Genomic DNA, 25,231 nt, shown 5'->3' on the forward strand with positions numbered 1-25,231 from the left:
TAAATTGCCGTTTTGGGGGTGGGAGGGAAGCGAGCGTAAAAGGACACCGAAAAACATCAATGTGGATTACAAGGACAATAATAGGCAATGGACCAACATTTATGGGATTTGCCCTGGATTCTCCACATCACGAGCCAGAAGTTCAGTTGGGAATGATGAACGGTTAGGATGATATCTTACCATAATAAAACAAGAAAAACATGTACAATGTCACAGCCCCCGTGGTTTTAGTAATTTTACTGTATAGAGTTAAAGACCACCAGTCGGCCATCTTTGGTCAGATTACAAAACAAAATCTTCTGCAGATGTACACATGTATTGTGTTTGTGCCGAGTTTGAACAAGATCGGCAAATGAATGTCCGATAAATGGTTGGGGACATGTTCATGTAACAAAATGGCCGCCAGTCGGCCATCTTGGATCTGATCTCGAAAAAAAATGACGTGCATATGTAAGTAGAATGATGGACCGGACGGAATGATGACCCCCTACCATAAGCCCCCGTTTCGGACCAAGTCCAACGGGGGCTAATCATCCTCAATTGGAAACAAACTAATAATCTGTGATATGAAAACGTTTCTAATGGGTGACATATAATAGTACCTAGTAATATGACCGTTGGTGTCATGTAATGTGATTTAACCCATGAAGAGATCGAATCGACATTCTGTATGACAGCCTGAGCCAGATTGCCACATGTGGAATCCATTTTGTTGCAGCTCTTGGGATTATTTGGTCGAGTTTTTAGTTTTCCACAACTCCCGATCCATGTTTACACACATGACTGACCGATGGTGTTCATGTCAGGACTCGATGGTACCCAGCCAAGAAGCTGCAGCCGTGCCGTCCATGTTTTCCAGGCAGAGGTGGTTTTGGATATATGGTATATGGCATAATTGTCATGGGGACCGCAAGGCTAACTCCCGCTCTTGCAGGGAAAATGGCCTTAAAATGCCTGTTGTTGTTGTTGTTGTTGTTGTATATGGCATAATTCTCCTGCAAAGTACCCACAAGGCATTTTGCAGGAAGGAACACATTTACCAAATAAAGGGAAGTGGAAGAAGTGCGTGAAGCGAACGAAGAGCCGACTACATCAATTAATACAAAAGAGCTGCAAAAACGTCTACTCCTCGTTTGGTAAAATCTAGAGCTTTCTGGAATACAGAATGTCAATGATTCACATTGTCTTCATGGGTTTACGTATTGTATATGATACCAGAGAGCATTAGAGATATACCACAACATACTAGCAGATATATATATATATATCTAACACACATCCCATTAGATTGTGTTTATATCAGATTCATTAACTTTGTGTTTTGGATGGTAATTTCATATTGTCGCGTTCCTGGGGTGGACACCCCTGGAGACGGATTAGCCGAGCGAGCTTTACACTCCGAGGCGTTCAATTCAACTATTGCGGAGTTAATACGCGTGGGGGATGAGGCAGCGAAGGGTAACAAAGCTCTTACCTTCACGGACCCTACTGGATGTCGTCGAAGCTGGATAATCAACTCAAACCCGACACGGAATTAAAATGTACAAATAAACAGGTTTAATAAAAATAACGCCAGGGAACAAAGAATGCACGGTAGAATATTCCTAAGTTGAGGATCCTCCATATTGACTCAGACACACAAGGGAAAAATTAATGAAAGTAATTATTGTGTCTGTGTGGTGCTTTTTGCCTGCACTCCGTGGGCTCCTCTCGCAGTTCTCGCTCACTGGCCGTCATCGACGGTGAAACAAACAGGCCCGCGCTCCTTCCTGCTCGGCCGCACCGAGTCCCGTCGTTCCGCTCAGTCCGCACACGGCACCAGCGCGACCGCCACGAGCAAACACCAAGGAGAGAGTTAGTCTGCCTTTTTCCCAGCCCGGAATACCAGGACCCGAGAAAGCACGATTTTGACCGCCAACGATGATTGTCTGAACCAAGCGAGGAGCAAGGATGTCAACCTCGGGACCAAGGACAAGGATATGTTCAATCTCGGGACCAAGAACACGAACTGCGACCGCACACGATCAAAGCCAGGGTCAAGAGGAAGATGCGTCTGCTGCTGATGAATGTCCAAGGTGTCAGAGAACAAAATGTCGGCAACAGTCTTTTGTTTTTAAGAGCTCTTACGTCACCCGACGATCCCCACGCATGGTCCAATCAATGGCCGCCAGCACTTCACCATCGCCATCCTGACCAATCGTTCTTTGGGGCGTGGCCTCATCGCCAATTGCCGGCCTTTGTGATGGCTCGGCTGGCAGAACGCGTGGTAGTTTTCAATGTCCTGCTTCCGGTTGTTTTATTTAGTGTTATTAATTATGGTGTCGATTGCTTGGCTTGGATATAGTGTGTAGGGTGGTGTCATAAGGAACACAGGAAAAGATTACAGAGGCAATTACATACAGGGGATACATTACCCATAATCCCTAACTAATTAACATAACCCCACTCCTCGTCATGGGGACAAAGATACACTCTTACACGACAACTGGTCTAAACGGATTCCCTACTTCTGGTACATGGGGGTTCTTCTTCTTCATCGCGACATACGGAGCATGGTAATCTATACACTTGTACCTGGACTATTTCATTGGACATTATGAAATTATTAGCGGCGGCGGTCGTTTGCCGCTGCATTTGCCGCTTTGCCTCCTCAACCTTGGCCTCGTGCTCGTCTCTTCGCTCCTGTCTGCCCTCTGCATGGTCCCGGCTCTGCTCCTGGCTTCACCTGCTCGGCTCCTTCGCTGTTTCCTCGGGCCCACTCCCGTGGGTTGTGACGATTGTTTCGCCTCCTCACCCTTGGCCTCGTGCTCGTCCCTTCGCTCCTGCTGGCATGGCTCTGCGGTACTCCGCCGCAAGGCTTCTCCTGCTTAAAACCCGCTCCACCCCATCATGCATCTCTGCAATCAAATCGAATGGACTCCTGCGTCGACCCAGGTACATTCACCGTGGCTCCGGTCGTAAGTTTGTTTATTTACAATCAGGTCACTCCATCCCCATCCTCTGGTCGGCTCAGCGCACTCCCACTCATCGTCCCAACACACCTGGTCACAACAACGCACAAAATCGCACCTCCTGTCTGCGAACCCTGGCCAAATCACCTGGATTCATACCCGCCGTACAAAACAACATCAAGCTCACCCTGTTCAATACCCGGTCCCTCAACAACAAATGCCTCATCCTGAACGACTACATCCTGGAAAATAAACTGGACTTTCTCTGTCTCACTGAGACCTGGCAACAACCACTGGACTACTACACGCTCAACCTCACCACACCCAATGGATATTCTTACATCAATAAACCACGCTCGGAGGGCCGAGGTGGTGGAATTGCCGTTATTCACCGACAAGACATCAAGACCAACCTCATCTCCATCTCATCTGCTCCATCATTTGAACACCTGGCTTTTAAACTCTCTGGTCACACACAGTCAGTCATGGCTGTTGTCTACCGCCCTCCCAAACCACACCCATCATTCCTGTCTGACTTCTCCTACTTTCTGACCCAGCTATGTTCCCTCTCCCCCTCAATCCTCCTCCTTGGTGATTTCAATATCCACATGGACTCCACTGACTCCACGCTAACCACTGACTTCACTGATTTACTCACCTGCTTTAACCTCACTCAACATGTCAACTTTCCTACCCATAACCGTGGTCACATTTTGGACCTTGTCTGCTCTACTGGACTACTTTTGCACCATCTCTCTGGCTCCGACCTCACTCTCTCTGACCACCTAGCCATCACTCTGACCATCAACATCCCCACCCCAGCACCAAGGCATTATCGCACTATCAACTTCCGTAAGCTAAACGCTCTTTCACCTACCTCATTCTCATCGACCCTCTCTGAAAAAATGTCCACTTCTCCCTTCGTTGACCTCCACACCCCTTCTGACCTCACCGACTACTACAACCACACTCTCTCCTCCTGCCTTGACCAACTTGCGCCTATAAAAACCAAAACAGTTTCTTTCACCCATTCTGCTCCCTGGTTTACCCCTGAACTCCGCCTGATGAAAACTCGTGCTCGCCAACTTGAAAGACTCCGCAATAAAACAGGTCTCACAGTTCACTCCCAGGCCTACAAGGACCACATACAACACTATAAAGATGCCCTCTCCCGCGCCCGCTCCGCCTACTACTCTCAAATTATCCACTCTGGCTCCGGAAACCCAAAAGCACTCTTCTCTACAATAAACAAACTCCTCAGCCCCCTGAACACCACCACCCAGTCATTCACAATAGACAACTGCATCTCCTTCCTTTCATTCTTCCAACGCAAAATTGAAAACATCTACAACAGCTTGACCACCGCCGCACCTGCTCCCCCTCAAACCACCTGCCCCCCTTATCCTGCCATCCCCTGTCTCAATTCTCCCCAGTCTCCCCTACTGACCTCTCTGAACTCCTCATCGGAATGAAAACTGCCACCTGCACTCTTGACCCCATCCCCTCCAGCTTTGTCAAGGCCTCCCTTCCTGCTCTCTCTCCACTTATCATTGCAACAATAAACTCCTCCCTGTCTACAGGCATCGTCCCACCATCCCTCAAAATTGCTGCTGTTACCCCCATTCTGAAAAAACCTGGACTAAACCCTGACACCCTAAATAACTTCAGACCCATCTCCAACCTACCCTTTCTGTCAAAGGTTTTGGAACGCGCTGTAGCCACTCAACTCAAACATCACCTCTCTGCCAATAACCTGTATGAAACATTCCAATCCGGATTCCGCTCCTACCACAGTACTGAAACTGCTCTCCTCAAAATCACCAACGACCTTCTCCTCTCCTCTGACGCTGGTAACCTCAACATTCTCATCCTCCTCGACCTCAGCGCCGCCTTTGACACCATCGATCACACCATCCTCCTCACCCGACTTGAAACCACCTTTAACATTACCGGCACTGCCCTCTCTTGGATTAAATCATACCTCTCTGACAGACGTCAGTTCATCTCCATCAATAACTGCAAATCCCCCACTGCTCCCCTCCCCCAAGGTGTCCCCCAAGGTTCAGTTCTTGGCCCCCTCCTCTTCATCCTTTACCTGTCCCCCCTCGGTCACTTAATCCGCCGTCATGGTCTCCAATTCCACTGCTTCGCCGATGACATCCAGCTTTTCATCTCCACCAAGTCCATCTCCACCGCCACCCACTCTATCCTGACAAACTGCATCACTGAAATAAAATCCTGGCTTCAAATCAACTTCCTCAAACTTAACTGTGATAAATCTGAAATAATCATCATTGGCCCAAAAACGCTCACCAAGTCCACCCATAACTTTGCCCTCAACATCGACGGTTTCCCAGTATCCACCTCCCCTCACATCCGGAATCTTGGCATCATCTTTGACCAAACCCTCTCCTTCGACAAATACACTAAACAGATCACAAAGACAGCCTTCTTTCACCTGAAAAACATCGCCCGTCTCCGTCCATCCCTCTCCTCCGTGGCTGCAGAAACCCTCATCCACGCCTTCATCACTTCCCGTCTGGACTACTGCAATAGCCTCCTTTATGGTTCACCCTCAACAATCACCAATAAACTCCAATACATTCAGAACTCCGCTGCCCGTCTACTCACCCATTCCCGGACCCGTGACCACATCACCCCCGTCCTTTACAAACTTCACTGGCTCCCCATCTCCCAGAGAATCCAGTACAAAATCCTCCTCTTGACCTACAAAGCCCTCCATAACCTGGCCCCATCCTACCTGGCTGACCTCCTCTCCAGACACACTCCCACCCGCAACCTCCGCTCTGCTGGTACCAACCTCCTGACCCCCCCCCATCCGGACCAAATTTAGATCCTGGGGGGACAGGGCCTTCTCCATCGCTGCTCCCACCCTCTGGAACTCGCTACCTCACACCATCAGAGACTCCTCCTCACTCGCCACATTCAAAACATCACTCAAGACCCACCTGTTCAACACTGCATTCAACATTTAACCCACAGCATCTAACCCCTGACTATCTCCTCTCCTTCTCCCTCCTTTGTGCTTTGAATATTTCCCTATTGATTCTTCTTTTTTGCAATTGTTTTTATGTTTTGCTATGCATTATGTTTTGCACTCTGTCAAAGCGTCTTTGGGCTTCCTGAAAAGCGCTATATAAAATAAATGCATTATTATTATTATTATTATCATTCTTCTTCTCTGCTGGACATTATCTTCTCTGCCGGTCCTAAAACTGGGTTACTCTCTATGTTGCCATCCCATTCATTCTCTGTATTCAACAGCATTTCCATATATCTTTTCCATCTTCCTTTAATTCCATCTGGGTCCACAATGATTTGTCCCACTTCATCCTTCAAGCAACTCACCCCCATCACATCACACCTCTCTTTCGCTATCTGCTTTGCAATCCTGAATACTGCTCTCTGACCCTCTTCCGAATCCAAGCGTTCTCCGAACATTTTCCTACATGCCTCCTGCGCCTTTGCTACCTCTTTCTTTGCAGCCTTCTTGGCTGCCTTATAACTTTCATGCTCTGCTTTTTCTGCTCCCGTACCCTTCGCCTTCTGCCACTCCTTGAACTTCTTCCTCTTCTCGTCAATCCTCTTTCCAACTTCATCATCCCACCACCATGTTTCCGAGTGCCTCGGTGGTCCTTTTGTCCAGCCAAATACCTCACCAACGGCTCCCAACAGACTATCTTTCATTGACATCCAACCACTTTCAAGCTCAACCACATCATCCTCTACCCTACTCAGCCTCTCTTTTAATGCCCCCCTTACTGTCACCTCTTTCAACCTCCACACCTTCATTCTCGGTTGGCACTTCACCCGCCGAGCTCTCCTCGCACTTTTCACCCTTATGTCACAGACAACCAAGTGGTGCTGTGAAACAGCCTCCTACCCTGGGATCACCTCTGTGTCCCGGAGGTGCCCCCTATGTCGCCTACGCACCATCAGGTATTCAACGGTTGTCGTCGACCCACCTGACGTGCATGTAACAAGCTTAATATCCTCTTTCTGGAACTGAGTATTACAAATCAGCACCATCAGCAAACTATAAAATCCTTTCACCTTCTCCATTTCTCACACCATATCCGTAACCCCCATGAACTCCCTCAAAACCGTCCATACTCCTTCCCACATGTCCATTGAGGTCTCCTCCTACCACAACAACTTCCCCATCCTTCACGTTTTCCATCAGCTTCTCTATCGCACACCAGAACTTGTCCTTCTCTTCATCGCTCCGACCAACCTGCGGAGCATATCCCGAGATGACGTTCACCAAGAGCTTTCCAATCATCATTTTCACCATCATCAACCTATCACTCACTTTAGTCACACTCACCACACTGTCTACAAACTCCTCAGAAAACAGGACACCAACACCATTCACGCCCTCCAGGCACCCTTGCCACACAAACTTGTATTTCTGTCCCTGCCTACCCTTTACCATTCTCACACCACTTCCCTTCCATCTCGTCTCTTGCACACAACATATGTCCACTCTTCTTCTGACCAATACATCCACCACTTCTCCTGATCTCCCTGTCATTGTCCCTACATTCCATATCCCAAACCTCAGAAACCGATCTCCACTTCGGGCTGCACCCTGCCCATATGTAGTAGTAATTGTCATGGTTCTCTTTTTGAGGCAATGTTTTTATGGCCGGATGCCGTTCCCGACGCCAACCCTCTTAGTCGCCTCTTATGACACGCAGGGATACGGTGTACCTATTCTAAACCAGGGTACACAGCGGGAAAATGCAAGCCAACAATAATAAATAATTTGAGTAATTGAAAATAGATAATTATCTATGAATTGATGTATGATGCTAAAAATTCTGTATCTTATTATTCATTAAAATTTGTCAACATTCTGAGCAACCTCTAAATATTGTCCAATCAAGCTCAAATTTCCACCACAAACTACTTTCTTCAATAGGAATAGGGGCAGGCTTGTGGAGAAATGGATTGTGGAGAAATTTCATCGTGGAGAAATGAAAATTCAATCTTCAAATTATTGGACTTCCCTAATGTACAATATGCGCTGAGTGGGTTCATCAAAAATGTAGTGGTCTGAGAGGGTCATTAACCAGTGTGGCAGCTACATTCAAGTGTAAGGTGTGCACAGAGGGAGCTGTAGATGGAGGAAATGTTGAGTTGGATCTTGGAGACGGTGTGAAGCTGGAATGTGTGAAAACATTTTGCTACCTAGGAGACATGCTGAATGGAGAAGGTGGATCAGATTCGGCAACGGTTGCTCGAGTGAGATGTGCATGGAAGAAGTTTCGGGAACTGAGTGGCATGCTGATGAGGAGGGGAGTGTCGTTGAAGCTGAAGGCAAAGGTGTATGCTGCATGTGGGAGAAGTGTTATGATTTATGGGAGCGAGACATGGGTAATGAACATGGAGCAGCAACAAAGGGTGGAAATGCAAATGGTTCAGTGGATGTGCGGAGTATCGTTGAGAGAGAGGAAGACAAATGATGAATTGCAAAAGATGATGGGAATAGAGCCTGTGATTGATGCTGTGAAGAGGAACAGGTTGAGATGGTTTGGTCATGTGTTGAGGAAGGATGGAAGTGACTGGTTGAGAAGAGTGATGGAAATGAATGTAGAAGGAAGAAGAGGACGGGGAAGACCGAGAAAGACTTGGCTAAAGATGGTGGAAGAAGAAATGCGGGCAAGGGGGTTAACAAGGAGAGATGCAGAAAATAGGGCAAAATGGAGAAAATTGTCATGGGGACCGCAAGGCTAACCCCCACTCTAGCAGGGGAAATGGCCTTAAAATGCCTGGTGTTGTATTTAACAGATAGCATAGTATGCATTTCCTCTTACCTCGTACTTGCTTGGAGCAATAAAGTTCAAACATTCATCAGGGTTGTAGAGGATTGAAAATGCAAGCTCCAATAGCTCCTGAAGATAAACAGCAGATTCCACAATAACACATTTTAAAGTGACAATTTAAACAGTTCCACATCAGAGACAACTCTGAAATTAAAACATATTCGAGTTTAATTCACGAGATTTGTGTGGTGTGGTGGTGACGATTTACTACTCATTGTGATACATGCCATGATATCTCCAGAAACCAACATTGGCAGAGGGGCCCCTGTTTAACGTCTTTAATATAATCAAATATGAATGCTGACGGCTCAGTGGTCTTCACGAACAACACGATACTTTGAATAAACACGTTTTGATGTTGAATTAGGTTGCTAGGTTTTTCCACGACAAAGCTCACGATTGTGGGTCAGGGATGCAAAAAAACGACTTACGAGTTCTATGAGCAAATATCTCGACGATTCGAACACTTAAAGCTTGGCACATCGGCATCTTGAACACTAGAATAATGTCAATGAGTTGTGCAACTTTGATGTCATGCGAATCCACATGAAGGAAATACCTCATTTGCATAACGGAAGTGAAAATGGCCCAATTTAAAAACACGATTATCTGGCTTATTTTCCTCCACAAAAATATTTTTGTGCTGATAGGCCGGAGATATCTTCTTCTAAAACATATCTCTTCAAACTTGTGTCCCTTTAAGGTGAAAATGACAATACAAATTTAACTCAACTTTGTAGACATTCGTATACACATGATTTCCCACCTCCCCCCCCCCCCTCACCCCCCCCCGACCCCAGCTGCCCCCATAGGGAGAGTGTTTCTGCAATATTATATTTGTATTTTATCATCATAATCTCTAATAAATAATAATATCTGGATTCTTCCATCCATACCGACCTTGTTCTGCTTCTGGGTGCTTTTCTCCTTCATGTGTGGACAATCCTTCCCTGTCACAACGGCTTTGATGTCTACAATGGGCACTGTAGATGAGGAATCCACAATTTAGACAGATATTACAACGGAGATCGATTTGTCAGGTTTGGGGTGGTGGGGGGTTCAAATAAATCAAAATAATCTTACACATGCATGCAGACATGCAATATGCATGCAGACACACAATACACATGCAGACGCGCAATACACATGCAGACGCACAATATACATGCAGACCCGCAATGTGCATGCAGCCACGCCATACACATGCAGACACGCAATACGCATGCAGGCACGCAATACGCATGCAGACACGCAATACGCATGCAGACACGAACTACGAGGACCCTCAAACCTCACAGAATCAAGGGTCCATTTCCATTTGTGATCTACGCCATAATACATTTCAATTTGAACACTTTGAAGAATAAAGTTGTTCAGGAGGAGATGTGGAAGACAAGGCCAGAAGCCAGGGGAAGGATATATGGATTCATCATTTCGGAACGATTCATGAAATCTCAAGAAACTCAGCAGCCAAAAATAAACTTAAATGGCAGTTTCAAAGTTCAGTGTCAGATGCAAGGAGCATAATAGAAAACTTCACATGTAATAGTTTGCAAAAAAATATACATCTACCACATATCTTCCTTGAGCATTTTATCTATTTAAATTGTGCAAATTAAATAATTTGAAAATTATCCTCTATTGTCGATTCATCAAAGTCCATCTCCTTCGTCCAGCTGTGCTATCTAATTTACAAACATTGTTACACATATTCCTGTGATGAAGCTTGTAAGTCAAATCTGACCGAAGGTTTAAATCTCCGGTCTCTTTGGAAGACTCAACCGTTGCGTTGCCATCCTCGGCAAGCTTAAGCTCATTACCACACAAATCTAACAGCTGAGCCGGAAGCAAGGTCGAGCCTGCACCTAAAGAGCTGGTGTGGACGGAGCTCCACAGGAACAGGAACCGCAAATGGACGCTGCTGGTTTAGTGTGGGACACTTCTACGTGGAGATGTCCTCACGTGGAATAGGAGGGACCCGGCAAGGCCATCGAGTCGGTCCTGATACCCACCCATTCGGCAAAGGAGGGTCACATGTAGTGACATTGTCAAAGGGGACGACACCAGATACAGAGCAACTAGGGTCAGCAGTGATGGTAGCATCAGGTGGTTGAGATAGAGTCAGGACAGACAGCGGAGTCAGGGACGTGTCTGCCGCAGTGCCGCCTGCATCAGTTCCTGTCGTGTCCAGCTGGACATAGCTGGGGTATTTTCGTCTTGTCAGCCTCGACGTCTATCTCCTGTGCTTTGGTTGGTTGGTTTGTGGGCACGTATGCCAGGTAGTGGTAAAGGGATTAGGTTTTATTGTTTATTTCATTACTAGCTGTTATTTGTAATTGCTTCCTTCTGTTCCCTCCCTGTGCCATTATCGTTTTAAAATGCACTCGGTCTCAGATGAATTCTGGTTGTCCTGGTGGCTTCATTTAGTGTTTAATAAGTCCCATAAATAGGTGATTAAAGCCTGGTGTTGGCTTAGCGGTTAGGGTGCAGCTTGGGATCCAAGGATCCTGGGTTCGTTGGCTTAGTGGTTAAGGTGCCGGCTTGGGATCCTAGGATCCTGGGTTTGTTGGCTTAGCGGTTAGGGTGCGGCTTGGGATCCTAGGATCCTGGGTTCATTGGCTCAGCGGTTAGGGTGCGGCTTGGGATCCTGGGTTCGTTGGCTTAGCGGTTAGGGTGCCGGCTTGGGATCCTAGGATCCTGGGTTCGTTGGCTTAGCGGTTAGGGTGTGGCTTGGGATCCTAGGATCCTGGGTTTGTTGGCTTAGCGGTTAGGGTGCCGGCTTGGGATCCTAGGATCCTGGGTTCGTTTGCTTAGCGGTTAGGGTGCGGCTTGGGATCCTAGGAACCTGGGTTTGAATCCCGGTCGATCGCTGAATTAACACCAGGGGGGTTGACTCAGCCTGTCATCCTTCTGAGGTCGGCAAATTGAGTACCTGTTCACTGGTAATTCCCTGTTTGTCGCAGGAGGTGACTAACAGGGTTGCCAGCAGGAAGGGCATCCAGCCATAAAACATTGCTTCAAAAAGGGGACCAAGGTGCCCGAAAAAGGCCAACCCCTGCTCTGCGGGGAAAACAACAACAGGCATTTTAAGGCCATTTTCCCTGCTAGAGCGGGGGTTAGCCTTGCGGTCCCCATGACAATCTTCTCCATTTTGCCCTATTTTCTGCATCTCCCCTTGTTAACCCCCTTGCCCGCATTTCTTCTTCCACCATCTTTAGCCAAGTCTTTCTCAGTCTTCCCCGTCCTCTACTTCCTTCTACATTCATTTCTGTCACTCTTCTCAACCAGTCACTTTCATCCTTCCTCAACACATGACCAAACCATCTCAACCTGTTCCTCTTCATAGCATCAATCACAGGCTCTATTCCCATCATCTTTCACAATTTATCATTTGTCTTCCTCTCTCTCTTTCTCAACGATACTCCGCACATCCACCGAAACATTCGCATTTCCAAATGGCCTCTAAAAGTGGTTCTTCTTCCATAAATGGGTGATTGACCGAGGTCCACTTCGTTCGATAAGATCGCGTCATGTGACAAAGGCTCTCTCAGCCCCAGATCAGATCAGTCACGTGATCGTCTATTAGCGAACCATTCACCCATTTTGGGGACATCAAAACCGCACACAAACGTGGATTTGGACGCGAGGATCCGGCAGGGGTTTGTTTTTTTTGAATGGGTGACTGTTGTGGTCACTTTAACGAGACTCAAACTGGGAAACCGGAACGACCGATGGCTGCAACAATCACACAATGCCACACAAAGTACCTCCGCATAAGACCCACGATAAACGAGGTTCCCACTCGTCAAACATTACACTTTGGTCCCTTTTCCCTCGGTTAGGACGATCCCAGAACGAGACACGTTCTGAAGAGCCCAACAGGTTGAAGAGCCCCTCAAATGCATTTTCCCCTTCCTGCACAGGCCTCACCCGATGAACCCGAACAGCTCGGTGCGTGTCGATGTGATGCAACAACTTGCTTTGAACTATCCATAAACACTTAGCCGTCTCTATAAAACCTTCACTGGGCTTACAATTCATTCACCTTCAATTTGGAATAACCACATGAAAGAAAAGAAGTATTTGCTTTCTTCAGTTTCTAGGAGCGGTGACAATGACCGTACCCGATAGCACTAGATCCCTATTCACAATGTCCTCACACTTTTCCTGTAGAGACTCGATGGGGGGAACCACCGCAGCCCCGTCTTCCACGTCACCGTAGTGAAGAACCTTGTGGTTCTGCGACAGGCGGCAGTACCAGTATTTCTCTGCAAGAAGACAAGTCGAACGGCATTGGAAAAAAACAAACCTGTGCATTCAAAATAATTTTCACCAACAAGAGGCAAAAGATTTTTGGACTTGATGCAAGAAAGTGATTGATATCTTGACCACAAATGAATTCCTCAAAAGTATGGCGACATTTTAAATTCTGAGCAATGTTCCAATTGAAGAGCCCAACAGGTTAAGGCCAAAAGTCAGACAAAAGAGATAAGAAGGTAAATACCTTGCCTCCTCCGGCTGCTGATTTTGCGAAAAAGCATTCCTTCACACAGTCGGTTTAGCCTTTGTTTCTTAATCAACTCCATGATCTCAGGCTGCAGCTTTTCCCGCAGCTCTCTAACCATTCCCAGGCACAGCAAACGAGACACGAGTTCTACACAGCCAAGAAACGATGGCACGTCCTCTTGAACACTACGACATGTACTGCTTAGATTCAACATTCAATACTCTATTTCCACATCAACAGTTGTGCAACAGTTGTTAGGAATTTGAGGTAGTGTGCTCTTAAAGACAAAAAACCATACATTAATGGGGCATGGTAAACCTCCAAACATTCAGTGGTCATAGTATACATCATAAGGTGCGTATAAGAACATTTAAAATGGCCTGTCGCTAAAGTGCCAAGTGCATTATAAGCTCATGAGTAGTTATAGGAGTGGTACTGCGCATTCAGAATGTGGATGGCAGTAGCATAGGTGCCGTTCCTGAACCTAGAGGTTCTGACCTTGAGGGCTCTGAGTCTTTTCCCTGAGGGTAGGAGTTCTAACAGGGGGTTGGCTGGATGAGAAGCGTCCCTAAGGATATTCAGGCGAACCCTCTGCATTCGGGACTCGTGGATGTAGGAGAGAGAGGGCAGGTCAGTTCCAATGAGTTTGGAGGCTGTACGTATGACTTTGTCCAGCTCCTTTTTTTCCTGGGCCGTGATACTGCTGAACCAAACAGTTATTGAGAAGGTAAGTGTGGATTCAATGACGGTGCGATAAAACTGCAGCATGCCCTCCCTTAACACCCTGAACTTCCTGCATTGCCTCAGAAAGAATAGTCTCTGGTGGGCCCTCTTTATGATAGAGATGGTGTTATCCTCCCACTTCAGAGAGGAGGAGATAGTGGTGCGGAGAAACTTAAAGTTTCACACCTGCTCCACCACCTGGCCGTTGATGACCAGAGGCGAAAGCTCCATCCTGTCCCTCCTGAAGTCCACAACCATCTCTTTGGTTTTTGCGATGGACAGCTGTACATTGTTGTTGTGACACCAGTTGACCATGAGCGAGATTTCGGCACGGTAGGCTGATTCATCACCAGAGGAGATGAGGCCCACAACTGTCCTCCTGTCATCTGCGAACTAGAACATTCTGACAGAGTCCTGATGGGAGATGCAGTCATTTGTATACATAGAGTACAGGAGAGGAGACAGCACACATCCTTGAGGTGCTCCTGTGGTAATACTTAGGGGTTTAGAGTATCTGTTATTGATTTTAACCACCTGAGTTCTATTCTGTAATAAGTCAAGGACCCAAAGGGCCAGAGATTGATTAGCATCTAGGTTGAAGAGGCAGTCGAGCAATCTAGAAGGCAGAATACAGTTGAAAGCAGAGCTATAATCAACAAACAGAACACGTGCATAGATAGCAGGATACGTAGTTGATACTCGTGAAAGAGTTAGTCCGAGTGCAATGAACAGGTCAAGATACAACATGACAAAAGGAACAGCAGAGAGAGTGGGGGTGGGGAGGTGGGAAAGCCAAGACAGGGGGAGGCAGACAACCAGTGGGTGTGGTGAGGAATGGGGGCAGAGGAGGATGCATGGGTGGCCAAGATGGATACAGAAGGGAACTAACTCTCAGGAGAGAAAATAGTAATTCTATTGGGAAAAAACGACCTTCTTCACAAGGAGAGGAAAACAAGAAAGTGTTGGAGATGATGTTTGGATACAATAGCACATGGGATGGCTTTGCCAGTTCAAGTTGTAGGAGGAATTTGCTTTGCGAAGATGATGGCTACTGAGCCAGAAACACATCCGTGGGTGATTCCTACCCAGAGTGGAACAGGATCTTGACAGGTGGTTGTTCTTGGTTGGCCTGTTTAACATTCACATATTAACCCAAGACTCATGATACTGGGATCTCAAGTTCAAATACCACTTAACATGTTGATTTGTACATCGTCAACTGGCCCTGCGACATCTTGTAAAAGTACAATGGTGTATCTTCACATCCTTGTCTGAAAATGGATTTGTATTCACTTCCTTGTCTGGAATGAGATTTCTGATCACTTCCTGGTCTGAAAATGGATTTGTGTTCACTTCCTTGTCTGGAATGAGATTTCTGATCACTTCCTGGTCTGAAAATGGATTTGTGTTCACATCCTTGCCTGGAAAGGGATTTGCGTTCAGATCCTTGCCTGCAAAGGGATTTGTGTTCAGATCCTCATCGAGAAAGGGATTTACGTTCAAATCCTCGCCTGGAAAGGGATTTGCGTTCAGATCCTCGTCTGGAAAGGGATTTGTGTTCAGATCCTCATCGAGAAAGGGATTTACGTTCAAATCCTCGCCTGGAAAGGGATTTGCGTTCAGATCCTCGTCTGGAAAGGGATTTGTGTTCACATCCTTGCCTGGAAAGGGATTTGTGTTCACATCCTTGCCTGGAAAGGGATTTGTGTTCACATCCTTGCCTGGAAAGGGATTTGTGTTCAGATCCTCATCGAGAAAGGGATTTGCATTCAGATCCTCATCTGGAAAGGGATTTGCGTTCAGATCCTTGTCTGGAAAGGGATTTGCATTCACATCCTCGTCAGAAAAGGGATTTGTGTTCGCATCCTCATCTGGAAAGAGATTTATGCTCACATCCTTGTCTGGAAAGAGATTTGTGTTGACATCCTTGTCTGAAATTGGATTTGTGATCACTTCCCTGTCTGGAAAGAGATTTCTGATCACTTCCTGGTCTGAAAATGGATTTGTGTTCAGATCCTTGCCTGGAAAGGGATTTGTGTTCAGATCCTTGCCTGGAAAGGGATTTGTGTTCAGATCCTCGTCTAGAAAGGGATTTGTGTTCAGATCCTTGCCTGGAAAGGGATTTGCGTTCAGATCCTCATCTGGAAAGGGATTTGTGTTCAGATCCTCGTCTAGAAAGGGATTTGTGTTCAGATCCTCATCTGGAAAGGGATTTGCGTTCAGATCCTCATCTGGAAAGGGATTTGTGTTCAGATCCTCGTCTAGAAAGGGATTTGCGTTCAGATCCTCATCTGGAAAGGGATTTGTGTTCACATCCTCGTCTGGAAAGAGATTTATGCTCACATCCTTGTCTAGAAAGGGATTTGTGTTCAGATCCTTGCCTGGAAAGGGATTTGTGTTCAGATCCTTGCCTGGAAAGGGATTTGTGTTCAGATCCTCGTCTAGAAAGGGATTTGTGTTCAGATCCTTGCCTGGAAAGGGATTTGTGTTCAGATCCTTGCCTGGAAAGGGATTTGCGTTCAGATCCTTGTCTAGAAAGGGATTTGCGTTCAGATCCTCATCTGGAAAGGGATTTGCGTTCAGATCCTCATCTGGAAAGGGATTTGTGTTCAGATCCTCATCAAGAAAGGGATTTGCGTTCAGATCCTCATCTGGAAAGGGATTTGCGTTCAGATCCTCATCTGGAAAGGGATTTGTGTTCAGATCCTCATCAAGAAAGGGATTTGCGTTCAGATCCTCATCTGGAAAGGGATTTGTGTTCAGATCCTCATCAAGAAAGGGATTTGCGTTCAGATCCTCATCTGGAAGGGGTTTTGCGTTCACTTCCTCGTCAGAAAAAGTATTTGTGTTCACATCCTCGTCTGGAAAGAGATTTATGCTCACATCCTTGTCTGGAAAGAGATTTATGCTCACATCCTTCTCTGGAAAGAGATTTGTGTTCACATCCTTGCCTAGAAAGGGATTTGTGTTCATATCCTCGTCTAGAAAGGGATTTGTGTTCAGATCCTCGTCTGGAAAGGGATTTGCGTTCAGATCCTTGCCTGGAAAAGGATTTGCGTTCACATCCTCGTCTGGAAAGGGATTTGTGTTCACAGCCTCGTCTGGAAAGGGATTTGTGTTCACATCATCGTCTGGAAAGGGATTTGTGTTCAGATCCTTGCCTGGAAAGGGATTTGCGTTCACATCCTCATCTGGAAAGGGATTTGTGTTCAGATCATTGCCTGGAAAGGGATTTGTGTTCACATCCTTGCCTGCAAAGGGATTTGTGTTCACATCCTTGCCTGCAAAGGGATTTGTGTTCAGATCCTCGTCTGGAAAGGGATTTGTGTTCAGATCCTCGTCTGGAAAGGGATTTGTGTTCAGATCCTCGTCTGGAAAGGGATTTGTGTTCAGATCCTCATCTGGAAAGGGATTTGCGTTCAGATCCTCGTGTAGAAAGGGATTTGCGTTCAGATCCTCATCTGGAAAGGGATTTGCGTTCAGATCCTCATCTGGAAAGGGATTTGCGTTCAGATCCTCATCTGGAAAGGGATTTGTGTTCATATCCTTGTCTGGAAAGGGATTTGTGTTCAGATCCTCATCTGGAAAGGGATTTGCATTCAGATCCTTGCCTGCAAAGGGATTTGTGTTCAGATCCTCGTCGAGAAAGGGATTTGCGTTCAGATCCTCATCTGGAAAGGGATTTGCGTTCAGATCCTCGTCTAGAAAGGGATTTGCGTTCAGATCCTCATCTGGAAAGGGATTTGTGTTCAGATCCTCGTCTAGAAAGGGATTTGCGTTCAGATCCTCATCTGGAAAGGGATTTATGTTCACATCCTCATCTGGAAAGGGATTTGTGTTCACATCCTCGTCTGGAAAGGGATTTGTGTTCAAGGTTCAACATAAGCTATCGTACATTGTAAATAAAATAAAATAAACCACCTTTAGAGGCCATTTTTCCCCGCAAGCGGGGGTTGGCCTTTTTCGGGAACCGTGGTAGTTGTTGTTTTTCGGTCCCCTTTTTGAAGCAATGTTTTACGGCCGGATGCCCTTCCTGACGCCAACCCTTTTTGCCGCCTTTAACGACAAGCAGGGAATTACCAGTGAACTGGTACTCAATTAGCCGACCTCGGAAGGATGACAGGCTGAGTCAACCCCCCTGGCGTTAATTCAGCGATCGACCGGGTTTCGAACCCAGGATCCTAGGTATCCTAAGCTGACACCCTAGCCACTAGCCCAACACCAGGGTTGACTCAGCTGATTGTAAATAAATAAAAAAAAGTGCCATCTAGCGAGTCTAGTAATGGACTAGTAATTAATTTGTGTCTAGTAATTCTAGTAGTAATCGGTAATTTAGTAAGGTAATTGGTAAACTAGTCTAGTAATTGGTATGAACAAAATATAAATAATGTTAAAAGCTAGATTTTTGCAAGAAACTTGCACATGAGAAGCCAATCATGGATACATTGGCAGACATTTGCAAACAAACGATCAAGTTATGCTTCTTGTCTGCACAATTTTCTTGTCTCATCAAATCTAAACAACAAAGGAGGGAAGGTTAACAAACTATAAATTGAAAGGCAGACAGACAGGCAACATATAGTGTGACATTAAAATTCCATGCATCGTGGTTCAGCCCTTAAAAGAGCCGAAGCTTTGTACTTAAAATGTTTAATGCATGCACAGATAGAAATATGGAAACAAAGCGGACAAGAATCACAGTCCTTTTTCATGTGAAAATGAAAAGGAATTGAGGACAGTCACATGTTGATCATTACCTCCACCACCATAGGTGGATGGAGGTTATGTTTTCACCCCTGTCTGTCTGTCTGTCTGTTTGTCCGTTTGTTTGTCCATTTGGTTGTGAACAAGATATCTCAAAAAAGTTGTGGACGGATTCGGACGAAAAATTGGGCAGAGAGGTAGCGTATGTGACAAGGACGAAACGATTATATTTTGGTGAAGATCCAGATCCGGATATGGCTAGTAGAAGCTTGAACGTTTCAAAGAGCGCAGTGAGCTCAATAATTGGGAAATCGAAAGAATATGGAACAACACAGACTCTTCCTAGAGCTACCACTCTGACAGAACTATAGAGTTCCTTGGCTGGATGGGAGACCCTGCAGGAAGGACAACAGTCTCTGCAGTACTTCACAAATCTAGGCTTTATGGGAGAGTGGCCAGATGGAATCCACTCCTGAAAAAGGTACATGACAGCACACCTGAAGTTTGTAAAAAGGCACATGAAAGACTCTGAGGACATGAGGCAAACGATTCTGTGGTCTGATGAGATGAAAATCGAACTCTTTGGCCTGAATGTAAAGCTCTGTCTGGCAAAAACCGAGCATGGCTCATCAACCATCTAACACCATCCCTACCGTGGAGCATGGTGATAGCAGCATCATGCTATGGGGATGCTTTTCAGCGGCAGGAACTGGGAGACTTGTAAGGATAGAGGGAGCAATGAATGGAGCAAAATACAGGCAAATCTTTGAGGAGAAGCTGCTTCAGAGTGCAAACGACCTTAGACTGTGGTGAAGATTTACATTCCAACAGGACAATGACCCCAGGCATACAGCTAAAGCAACACTGGAATGGCTTCAGAACAAGAACGTGAAAGTCCTTGAGTGGTCCAGCCAAAGCTCTGACTTGAATCCCATTGAGAATCTGTGGAAAGACTTGAAGATTGCTGTTCACTGACGCTCCCCATCCAACTTGACGGAGCTTGAGAAAATCTGCAAGGAAAAATGGGAGAAACTCCCCAAATCCAGATGTGCAAAACTGACAGACATACCCAAGAAGATTCAAAGCTGTAATCACTGCCAGAGGTGCTTCTATGAAGTATTGACTCAGAGGGTTGAATATCATGAGTTTGTAAAGATTTCTAAAAACATGTTTTGACTTTGTCATTATGCAGTATTTTGTGTAGATCAGTGCCAATTTTTTTCAATTTAATCCATTTTAAATTCAGGCTATACCACTGTACTTTCACAACTATTGAACACTTAATCTTGGGATTCTTGATTTCTAGAATTCGGTCTGGATGTGCATCAAGCTACCATTACCGAACATTTTACCACATACATGATTGGAGCAGCTTGGAAACCCCATTCCTCTTGGTTCATCCTCTCCTTCTGCCGAATTTTCAGAATCTCGTTGTAACTGAGGTTCTGTAGGCGGCTACGAAAATGATCCATGGAGTTAGGCTTGTTTGCCAGCGTGCGGGTTATCTGTTCCCGGACAACCTGAAGAACCTATGGGAGGTATGGCCAGAGACACAGGAAACACAGGTGGTGATCGGTTAATCAAATAAAGCACCAAATGATGGAAACCGAGCCTCGAGGTCGGTGTACAGAAGCGTATTTTTAAATCACAATAAAATCAAGGCGCAGGGAGGTGAAATTCGCTGAACGTGATGTGCAACGTGTGCAGAGTAAACTGAGTGTTAATTTACGTCGGTAGGATGTCTAATAAATAAAGAAGATATAAGCACACCTGACACTAGGCCGAGGCTTCAGACTTTGGCACACTCACAAGGCTGCACCGGCGAGTAAACTGTTCCAACCCGTCATTTTTGTCTAGATATAATAATACTCATAACTTATTCCACTGTTAGAACAATACTTTCGACTAAAATTCCAGATTTGTTGTTGGATTAACAATTGTATTTATATATTTTCTGGTCGCAAAGTCATTCTGCCATCGTTACTTTTGCAAAATGTGTGATTGATGAATGACAATTGTATATCAGATGAAACTGATGAGTTTGTCCAAAGATCCATTTACATACCACAGGCTGTGGGCTGATCAGACTCATTATCATTCAGTTTTATTTCACCCAGATATTACAAAATAATCTTGTACACTTCCTCTAAATTAAACCTCGAAAATATAATTTGCCATGAATGTGTCGATGGATATGCCTCCACCCACGTTAAGTTTGCTCTCTATTAAAGGTCACATGACAGATCGGGTGAGAAAAAGAGATAAATGGAATAGAGAAAACATCAGATGCTTATAACCCGAGTCATGATCTGAAAAATGATTTTGAAAGGGCACATGACCTTTGACCTGTTAAACCCAAAATTAATCAGTTCAACTTTGTATCACAGTCCATACAGTGGCCTGCCACCTGAGCAGTATTCACCAGTCCCCTCCAAAGTTTTCACACTTTGATGCCACCTGAGCTTATTTCATGATGCATTCAAATCAAACTTAATATGTAACTCTTCACAATCTACTCCGAAGTGATAAAACTAAAACATGCAGATAAAACTGTGAATAAGTTGGATTAACACAGAAAATCAGATGATTCTCAGTTGCACAAGTATTCAAACCCTTTGTCTAATTAACCCTAAATCACTTCAGGAGTAAATTATTTATTTGAAAAGTTACAAAATAAGTGCAATATGTTTCACCTGTATGTAATCAGTGGTTTAACTGAAAATTAATCTCCCCACTTATCTAGGGATTTTAAGGTGCAACTCACTTGGTCAAGCAAAGAGGCAAACAGGAAGACCAAGGAGCTTTCCGATGAAGTCAGAAATAAAGCGGTGGAGAAGCTCCATTCAGGAGAGGGTTATAAGAAGAATTCAAAGTCACTCATTATCCCTTTGATTACAGTGAAATCCATCATTAATTGTAAATATAACATCAGGATACGACAGCTCTTGTTCAAACCATAAATAAATGACTCCTAAAGGATTACATGTGCTTAAAACGATCATCACGTTACCGTAAGGATACCATAGAAATCTGAGATACAACCGCATCAAAATGACAGAGAAGCTCCATTTTTTTCATTTTCCACAAATGGCGGGACGTTCGAAATGAGTGGTGAAACTGGAATTCAAAGATCAACCTCAAACTGATAAGCCTGATTCCACGACACTCGCCACCCTTGCCTTTATATTTAACAACTCTCTTACTCATTGTCGATACTGTGAGGACATTCTCAGCCCCGATAATTTCACCAACAGCAATAACATAAATCACTTTCACCATCAGATGAGCTGGGAGAACACAAGTGAGGCCATTCTTCTGGAGAGACAGACAGAAAGAGAGAGAAAAGACAGAGAGAGCGACAGCCAGAGAGAGCCAGAGAGAGACAGAGAGAGAGAGAGACAGAGAGAGACAAAGAGAGACAGAGACACAGAGAGAGACTTTTGACTTTTATTATAAAAGTGAATGAATATATGAATGAATGATCGTTTTAAGGCCATTTTCCCCGCTAGAGCAGGGGTTAGCTGCTCCAAACCAAAATACCAAAACCAAAACCAAATAAAACCAAAAGTATTTAACCCCCACTTTACATACAAATCACAACCTCATTCCCAATGCATTTGCACAAAACACCCCCCATAACTCTTCAAACACAAGAAGGTTCCCCATGTTTACATGATAAGCATGTTCGAGCTTTATACGTGCTGACACCATCCCCATGAAACAAAAAAGTGCATTTTCATTTTTTCCACTACCTAATCTGGCTTTTCTGGTTTTATAAATTGCAAGCTTAGCAATTCCAAGCAAAAAATTCAAAAGCCAAATCACAGAGTTTTTCCTAGTATTACATGCAAGTCCGTAAACAAAGATTGTAACAGAAAAAACTATTTTGAACTTACAAAAGATTCGGCTCAGATACAGAAACAGAGATGACAATCTCTTGCACTCAATAAACGCATGATACAAATGTTCAACATTACCACAAAAAGGACATAAATTAGACACAGCAGGGTTAAACTTCTGAACTAACACCTGTGTGGCCAGGGCGTGATGGACCAGTCTCCAATTTAGGTCTCCTGTACGTCCAACAGTAGGACTCCTGTACATTTCATCCCAATTTGGAGTGAGAAATGCTCCTGCAGGTAAAGACTCTTTCCACTTGTTCCTTAAGGGTGCTGCACAGCCCGGTAAGCACACCTCTAGACAAATTCTATACATTGCCCTTTTTCCCATGATGTGGAACACACCGGATTCTTCGCCGTCAGAGGAAAACACACCATGTTGTTCCTGGGCAGTGACCGAGAGTTCAGGGAAGGTTAAACGAAAATCTACTTCTTCATTTACCCCATTCCACCCAATATTTAAATCTACAAAAGTCTGGGATACAATCTTTATGACCCTGCTCACTATTCTAATTGAACGCAAGCCAATTTTTCCAGAAACAGCGCTGGCAGACAACCATCGCTTCAAGGATAGCTCCATAAGATCTCGCACTTTATTAATCCCATTGTTCGTAAAATGTTCCATAAAAGCTCGGCTGGTAGATACTTCAGCGAATAGTGAGTTTTGGAACAATGGCTCATGCACAAACCTCCTGGGATCATAAGAGATCTCCAACCGCTGCACTCCTAGAGCTTGCCAGGCATTCAGGAGAGACCGATGAAATGCAGGGAGCCGAGCTCTATCGACCTGCTTTAAGTCCATAAGGAAAAGTTCCCGGTCATAGTCCATTCCACCTACTTGCCTGAGCAAGGTATTCGTGAGAGGACGCCAGGGCACAACCTCGCTGTACAGCAGACGTTTTATTGTCATTAGCCGAAAAGCCATTATTCGACTAGGGATGTGCACCAGGTTTTGACCACCTGAATTACGTGGTCTGCACAACACATCTGGCTTAAGCCAGTGGTGGCCTCCCCAGAAGAAGTCAACTAGACCCCTCTGAATGTTGGTGATCAGAGCTTGAGGCTGGAGTGCTATGATCTTATGCCATACGATTGGAAGCACCAGGTTGTTTATTATCCTTACCCGTGCCTTAAGTGACAAGATATGGAGCATCCCTTTCCACTTTGCTAGTTTCTGCTTGATGTTATCTAGGAAACCATCCCAGTTTTTCTTCATATAGCTTGTAGTTCCCAAATGGATGCCTAAGTATTCAAACCCATCCGTTTTCCATAACATTCCTCCCAGAAGAGTTGGGGGACCCATATGTGAAGCCTGTGACCCAGATAGGGTATCTGGGTACAGAGAAAGAGCTACACTCTTGTTCCAATTTACTCTTGCTGATGAAGCAAGTTCAAATTTGGCAAAACACCGGGATAGCTCGAAAACATCTTCCTGGTTTTTAACCACAACACACAGGTCGTCTGCATATGCTGACGTAACAATTTTGGAATTGTTTGACAAGGACAAACCAGATAAGGTGGTACGAAGGAGAGCCAGTAAGGGTTCGATGGACAGTGTGTACAACATGCCTGACAGTGGACAGCCCTGACGGATGCCACGCTGAAAGGGGAAAGGACGACACAGACTGTTATTTACTTTTAGCAGGCATGATACATTGTTGTATAAAAGTTTTATGCAAGAAATGAATTTTTCTCCAAAACCTGCTTTAGTAAGAACTGCAAACAAAAATGAGTGATCCACACTGTCAAAAGCTTTCTCCTGGTCAAGGAGTAATAACGCAAAAGCGTGCGACGCAGTTTGACCGATAGTAATCAAGTCTCGAACTAAGAAAATACTGTCATACATGGATCGTTCAGGTATGCAATACGTTTGGTCATTCCCAACTAAGAACGAGATGACCTTTTTAAGACGCATTGCAAGCATTTTTTTTTTTTTTGTATACAAGATCGAGGCTCGTGTAAGAGCTAACATTAATGACCAAAAAAAAAACGGACGACATATAAGACGAAATAAAGGGAGCGGGAGACAAGATGGGGAGAGAGGGGAAAGCACACAAGTACAACATTTGAGAGCAGGGACATCGGGAGATCTGTGGGAGGTAGAGGGCTTGGGGGGAGGAGGTGTGGGAAGAGGGGTGAAGAGTGGGAGAAGTTAAAAAAAAACACAGACACTGCTGGAACTTCCAGGAAAAAAGTCAGTATTTCAGAAAAGTGGATCTGGGGTGAATTAACATGGGTAGAAAATATCAAGGTTTTGGATGGGGGAAGATAGCAGATGGTGGTGAACAGCTGTTTGAAAGATCTGGAGGGATGAGTGGGATTGAAGGGGGTGGGGGAGTTTGTTCCAGAGGCGGGAGAAAAGAGGAATGAAAGAGTGAAGGTGAGCAGAGAGTCTGGATTTTGGTAGTTTCACCAGAGGAGGGTTCCAGGCAGATCTTGTGCGACCTGCAGGCATATTTGGGGGACAGAGCACAGACAGAGCTGGGGGAGCAAGGCCGGAGAGGAGTCGGTAGAAGACAGAAAGACCACCAACCTGCCTGCGGTGAGTGAGTGAAAGGCCCTCGCAATCGGCTTCATTGCGGGAGATTCCAATGATTC

The 25,231-nt window shown here is 45.2% G+C and overlaps 1 protein-coding gene across 3 annotated transcripts in view; it reads right to left on the minus strand.

Moving 5' to 3' along the window:
- ELMO1 (engulfment and cell motility 1) overlaps nucleotides 1–25,231 on the minus strand; it is a 309,653-nt gene that overhangs the window by 3,367 nt on the left and 281,055 nt on the right. For all 3 annotated transcript variants that reach the window (XM_078772962.1, XM_078772961.1, XM_078772963.1), the window contains 5 exons: nucleotides 20,094–20,263; nucleotides 13,305–13,417; nucleotides 12,961–13,068; nucleotides 9,701–9,783; nucleotides 8,792–8,869 (listed from right to left, as the gene is read on the minus strand). In XM_078772962.1, the coding sequence (XP_078629088.1) occupies nucleotides 8,792–8,869; nucleotides 9,701–9,783; nucleotides 12,961–13,068; nucleotides 13,305–13,417; nucleotides 20,094–20,263 (552 nt within the window). The remainder of the gene's footprint in view (nucleotides 1–8,791; nucleotides 8,870–9,700; nucleotides 9,784–12,960; nucleotides 13,069–13,304; nucleotides 13,418–20,093; nucleotides 20,264–25,231) is intronic.

The sequence above is a fragment of the Myxine glutinosa genome, chromosome 2 (assembly GCF_964187855.1).
Source record: "Myxine glutinosa chromosome 2, kmMyxGlut1.1, whole genome shotgun sequence".
Taxonomy (NCBI): Eukaryota; Metazoa; Chordata; class Myxini; order Myxiniformes; family Myxinidae; genus Myxine; species Myxine glutinosa.